Here is a 6,000-nt window from a genome sequence, read left to right as displayed (position 1 = left end):
ACAGAAATAGAATGAAAACTGGACTTAATGCCCTAACGCTCCATATCTTAATACTTCCTGAAGCAGTTCTGGTTCTTTTGCTCTCTGTAACCAAAATTGTGCTTCTGCCTGACATGTATACCACTGATTTGCAAATGGAGCCAAATAAGTGTTTTCAGGACTTGAAATAACAAGCCCAGAGAATCCCTTAAAAAATAATGTCCTGGAAAGCAAAGTAATAGATAGTAACCAAAGTGAAGGGGAGCTGAAGCCTTTCAGCACTGTCCAGCTGAGGCAGTTCAGATAGGGACTGAAATGCATTTGGCAGGATCCCTATCCTTTTCGATAATGAGCTGTACTCTGGTTCACCTTGTGCCCAAGGATTTCACAGTGCTTGATACAAGTAAGGTGAATGGTGTTTAATGCAGCTGGGCACTGAACAAGGGAATCTTAACATGCTTGTTAGTCCAGAAAAGTCTTCTGCTATTTCCAGAACTGTTCAATGTAAGAAAGGAGGGTGGACTTAAATGATGTTCCCAAGGTCATGCTGCAAATTAGTAGCAAGATGGGAAACACCTCACAAACAGTCCCCTCCTGGGATCATGGGGCTGATCTGCCTACCTGAAAATAAAAGAAAGGCAGACCTCTCTGCAGTGATCAATTTAAGCCAATTTGTATTGAATAATTTGCTATGAGATTCAATTTAAAAAAAAAAGAAAGAAAGAAAAACCTTGCAAAGCTAGACTAAACTGTGTTAACAGTGTAGCAGTCATTCTTTGATGTGATGCTTCAGAGGAGCTGAGGCAGAACGTGCTGTTTCTGTGCAGTTTAATAAAAATAAGGCTGTGAAACATCTTCTGATGCAAAGAATCCAAGGCTCTCATCAACATCTAACACTGAACCTTAAAATCACCAGACCTGAATGCATGCAGATGAGCAGTATTTGTTAATTTTAACAGCATCTGTGCCCATTTACACCAGCTAAATATCTAGCCTAACATTCAATATAAGCAATTTTCTTGTCCCTTCCCAATTAGCTCCATTACAGAAAATCTAATTAAATCATATCTTTTAGTAGGAACCAAGGCTTCAAGAGCTACATTTTTTCACTTAATTAAAAGCTCTTCATCTTGAACTGTTAATTTTCTGAAAAAGATATCCAATAGTTCTTCCTCTGATCCACTTTGGTTACTGAATGAAATGGCTCATTTGCTCTGAGTTAGCTCTTGAACTGTACACATAGGCTCCAACTCTTGTGAAGAGCTTAGAAGATGATAGGAATCATAGCTGCTTTTCTCCGCACCTCTGGATAAAATCTCTTCAGGTACAGCTTGTGTTTCTTTTGGGCCCAGAGAGACATCTGGATGACCATCAGGAAAGCAAAAATTCCAACTACCAAGGAAAAAGAGGAAAAGAAAAAAGGATCATGTGTTTTCTTTCAGTGTGTGTTTCTGTGAATACAAGAGGGTTCATGGAAAAGTCTGTAGTCTCTTCTGTGGGCAGAGACAAGTTAACTTTGCCCTTGCTCTCAGCCTTGCAGTTGCTGATATACCATAGCCTGAGGCTCATCCTCCACATCAGAATTCACACAGATGATGTTCACATCTCTTGGACGCGCCCTGTATCACCTATGACTTTGCCATAAATCACAAGGCCTCCTTGGGCATGGTGCTGTCTCAGCACAGAATTACCCACGGCCTCTCTCAAATATTTTTCTGGTTTGCTTTTGGCCTATAACACTTCTTTGTTTTTACCTCTGGCTCCCAACCATAACAGGGAGCTGGGCTGAACTTCCTGTTGCATGGAGCGACAACTTGGCCCTGGAGCAAGTAGGCAATAGGTGCACAAATAGATATAGCTGCCTGGCAGCAAGGTCTCACAAAGCCTAACAGCTATAGATGCCCAGGCCCCTGCTGCAGTTGTCAGGAGCCAGTAAGTGGTCTCTCAGGTACCTCTCCCTTCGGGCTGAGTGGCACTGAATGGGGAATGCTTTTACAGGTGCTTTTTGCAAATTCATTGTCCTTTCTTCCTTAAAATGAGCTAATGGATCACAAACATTCATTTGGCATCTGGTCAAGTTATCTTTGGGACAGTTAGAGCAAGGATGAGTGTGCTGCATATGTTGCTGCTCCCTGCCCTCCTCAACGCAGCCCTACAATGCCCTCAAACTTTCAGGTCATTTCCATACCAGAGCCTAATGCACAAAAAATGTTATATCTTTTGTAAAAAAATGAAAAGTTTGATTTTTGCATGAAGCAGGTTAATCCGCTTTTGAAATTCCTTTCTTTTTCATTTGTAAACCATGTGGGGCTACTTTTTGCAAGTAGCTTTTATAGGTTTCTATTTTGGAATAGAAAAATAATTAAAAAGTTAATATTTTGGAGACCTCAGTCCCAGGGACCATATTGTATGGGTATTTAGGTCTCTAAGGATGCAGGAAAGTACTGAGCAAGAGTTGTGAATGCTACTAAGCAGGCTTCTGTTACAAGCTGGTTGCCTGATATAAGCAAACAGGGAAATGCTACCAGGAACATGTGTCTTTCCTCTTTTGAAATACTAAGTTCATCTGTTTTCTTCTCCCTATTAGAAGTATTATTCCAGGTTTACAATACAAAGAAATTTTCCTATATCAAAAATGATTGACTGTAAATGAAGAATACTGACTTTTTTTTTTCCCCCTAAATTTCAATGTCTGCTTTCACTGGGGAAACAGAAGAAAAAACAATATTTCACAAAAAGCAGAGAGCTGGTTTTGATCAAAAGAAGGTGTTGCAGTAGTGTTCATGCTCTCTGCAGCTTTCTGAGGGTAGGACTTTGAAAGTTTATACAATCATGTCACAAGGGGGATTCGATGGCAATATTTCATATGCTATAAATTTTTTGGCAAATTTTATATTTTCAGAATTTACGTCCATTATTTAGAGGCTATCTTCATTCTGTTTCAAACCTACCTGGCAGGGTTTGTGTCATCACTGTGAAACTAATCCAAGACCCAACCTGTTGCAAAGAAAAAAGCACTGTTAATCTGTTAATTGTATACTTTATGTAAAGCAAAAGGACAAGTTTTCGAAAGCTCTTCCTGGAAGAAGAGCATGATACTTGTACTGGAAATGGAAGAGGAAAAATAGCTAGAAAGGAAACCTGCAGTGTGCTGGATGGGGTGAGGAGATAGGTGGTAAATCCTTGGATCACTGGGAAGTCTGTAGTGGAGGGCAATATACACAAGAGTCATGATATTGATGCGAGGGAAAAGAAGGGTCTGGTGGCAAAACATTTGTGGGAGCAAGGAGACTCTGACGTACAGAACATAATGATTGATGAGCAGAGGGAACTGCGTGGAGGCATTGCAGATTTTCTGCAGGCAAAAGCTGTGACACAGTTAACCACCTACCCTTTGCATGTAAGCAGAAGAAAGTCATGTACCTCGTATGTATAGTTGGGACAGGATACCAGCAAGAAGAGCCACGTGAAGGGGTTGTAAGTTGGACTTGGAAAACAGGCTTTACTTCCTTTATGAAAGGAAAAAAGAAGGAAAAAAAAAACCAAACAGACAAAACCAGTTTCAGTACAGGGAGGGGAACTGAGCCTTATAACTTGCCTGTGTAACAGCCATCCCCTTGGCCAATGCTCCCAGAGTACCACTTGTTAGAAAAGTTTCAGTGAAATCTTTTGAGACAGCAAAAGCTGTATTTATCCTAGTGAGAATGCTGCTTAGTGAGCCATGTATCTTTTTTTACAGGAAGGTCTGGCATGTCCAAAGGATGCGACCTTTGTTCAGAGGAAGAGAGACAAGTAGTTTAATGCGGGCTAGCCAGCGGGCGAGGGCTAAGGGCACTCTTCTGGGATGTAAAGGATGCAGCTGTATCTTATTCAGCCTGACTCAGGAACATGAACCTGTCCCCTCTCGCATCTTCATCCTTCATCCCAGGGTAGAACAGGAAAACAACTCCAGAGCTAACAAGATGACTCTCTACAGCCACAGATAAAACTCACAAAAAGCCATATACGCAACATTTCATTTTTAAGTTCTGGCAACAATGTTATCTTCAATACTTGTAGGCACTGAGAATGCAGATGAATTATTTGGGTCTTGCTGTTTTTAAACTGAATTAGGCCCCTTGCAACAAAGAACATAAGGACCTGCCTAACCACAGCACATCAAAAGTTTTCCAGACTAGAAACTGACGTCAGTGTGTGAAGTTGATCATACTGTGATAAAGTATTTTCTTGAATACAGTGTTATAGTAGGAATTATACTATTATTATCTGAAAATATATTTTACTTTCTAGTATATAACTTTTATTCTCATGGTACGAAAGATCCTGAAAACCTATGCTTGGAGCAGCCTTTTAAGAGCGTATATATACTTTGATGCCTGTGTAGGTATTCATGAGTCTATCTTTGTGTATTTGTATATATAGGTGTGTGTTATCTTTGCATGAGATGCATGTACCTAAAAACTCTGCAGTCTAGTTTAAAAGTTTTTCAAACATATTTAAAATGGAATCCTCTGTTGTCAGTCAACAGGATGCTTTAGAGAACTTCCATGCTTAAATCCATATTTAAATTGCAGTTGTGTCTAATTAAGATAAGTTTGCTATAAGCTTTGAAACAATAACAGTGTTGCTAATGTTTCCTTGTCACCACATTTATTTTGAAGATGTTATACCAATGGCATGGTACCTACTTCATCTTTCTTTATTCTGTGGATGTGGATACATAAATTACTGTATACCAGCAGAAGATGGATAGGTTAAGCACACTTCAGTCTTAAATAGACAAACAGACAACAAAGACAGACCTGAATGATTTTGGTGAGCTAAAGTTACATTGATAAAGTGATTTCCAGCTTCACACATCTGCAAGACATTAAAAACATATTTTTAGTTGTATCCCTAAAATGCTGCGGTAACTCCGTTGCAGTGCGTAACCAGAATCCCCCCATTAAAACTCTAGTCTCTGTATCTAGAAGATGTGTACTCTGAAATGACTCTCCCACAGGAAATACATTCTGTGATCTCTGTCAAACACACAAGTGTCTAGTGAGCACCGCGGGCACAGCCTGGGGATGAAAGCCCACGTTTCAGCTCCGCCGAGTTCATTGCAGGCATGCCTTCAGTGTGGTTCTCATACCCAGCATGTGCAACATGCTTTGGTCTGGGGAGATCGGAGAGGCTCCCTGGGGTCTAAGGAATTTAGCAAGATACTTTTCTGAACCGAACATCATTGTCAGGATTTGGATTTAATCCAGGCTCCAAAGAAGCAGGTGAAAAGTTGACCACTGGTTTTGTAAAGATGTCATGAGTTAATGTGCCTACCCTCTTCCTACACACACTTTGAAAGGTGTTCAGCTTAACACCTCTGTTATGCCAGTTACAGAGTATGGTAACCGGTTCTTTAGGTAAGTCAGAGGAAGGAAAACCAGGGTGAATAAAAAGGTAGCGGTTCTCTGAAGGGCAGACTGGTCGAATAGATAGTAGTTGGGAATTGAAAAATGAAAGGAGCCAGTATTATTCCTCGTTCTGCTACTCTCTGGTTATGCCATTTCCAGCCTTAACCAACCTCTCAAACCTGGTCTTTAATATTTAGATGGTTTAAATCTTTGGAAGAGGTACCATGTCTCCCCACTTGGTTATATAGCATGTAGTACAAGGTATTTCAGATTTGCTTGTGGCTTTCAGTACTTCATCAATTACAACTACTGTAGAATCAAACCCAATCACTGCCAATTTTTAATATGAGAACTGGTAGGAAAACCAGTTTCAATTCCTTGAAAAGAAAGCCTGTCAGTACAGCAGTCTAATTTTATTTTTTTAATTTTTCCCCAGCTTTGTGAAGAAAACCAAAATTCTGTATACATTTCAGTCTTGGACTGAATTGAACATTTTTATTCATTTCTGGGTTTGAAGACTGATTTCTCCTCTCAAATTAAAAAAATGCAGTGTTAAAAAGTTGTGTTTTCTTATATCATTTGTCATTCTAAATTTTACAAGGCTGGAAAAAATTAAGAAATTAAAATA

The 6,000-nt window shown here is 39.7% G+C and overlaps 1 protein-coding gene across 1 annotated transcript in view; it reads right to left on the bottom strand.

The window, feature by feature from the left end:
• Window positions 1–426: 426 nt before the first annotated feature.
• The window catches only part of TECRL (trans-2,3-enoyl-CoA reductase-like), a 65,232-nt gene continuing 59,658 nt past the window's right edge, over window positions 427–6,000 (bottom strand). The window contains exons 9-12 of the mRNA XM_010561457.1: window positions 4,782–4,839; window positions 3,403–3,488; window positions 2,931–2,976; window positions 427–1,371 (exon numbers count right to left, since the gene is read on the bottom strand). Coding sequence (XP_010559759.1) covers window positions 1,244–1,371; window positions 2,931–2,976; window positions 3,403–3,488; window positions 4,782–4,839 — 318 coding nt within the window. The 3' untranslated portion in view covers window positions 427–1,243. The remainder of the gene's footprint in view (window positions 1,372–2,930; window positions 2,977–3,402; window positions 3,489–4,781; window positions 4,840–6,000) is intronic.

The sequence above is a fragment of the Haliaeetus leucocephalus genome, unplaced genomic scaffold, assembly GCF_000737465.1.
Source record: "Haliaeetus leucocephalus isolate CR32 unplaced genomic scaffold, Haliaeetus_leucocephalus-4.0 Scaffold145, whole genome shotgun sequence".
In the NCBI taxonomy this organism is placed as follows: Eukaryota; Metazoa; Chordata; class Aves; order Accipitriformes; family Accipitridae; genus Haliaeetus; species Haliaeetus leucocephalus.
The sequence above is the reverse complement of the archived record's forward strand: the minus strand, read 5'-3'. Positions and strand labels throughout refer to the sequence as shown.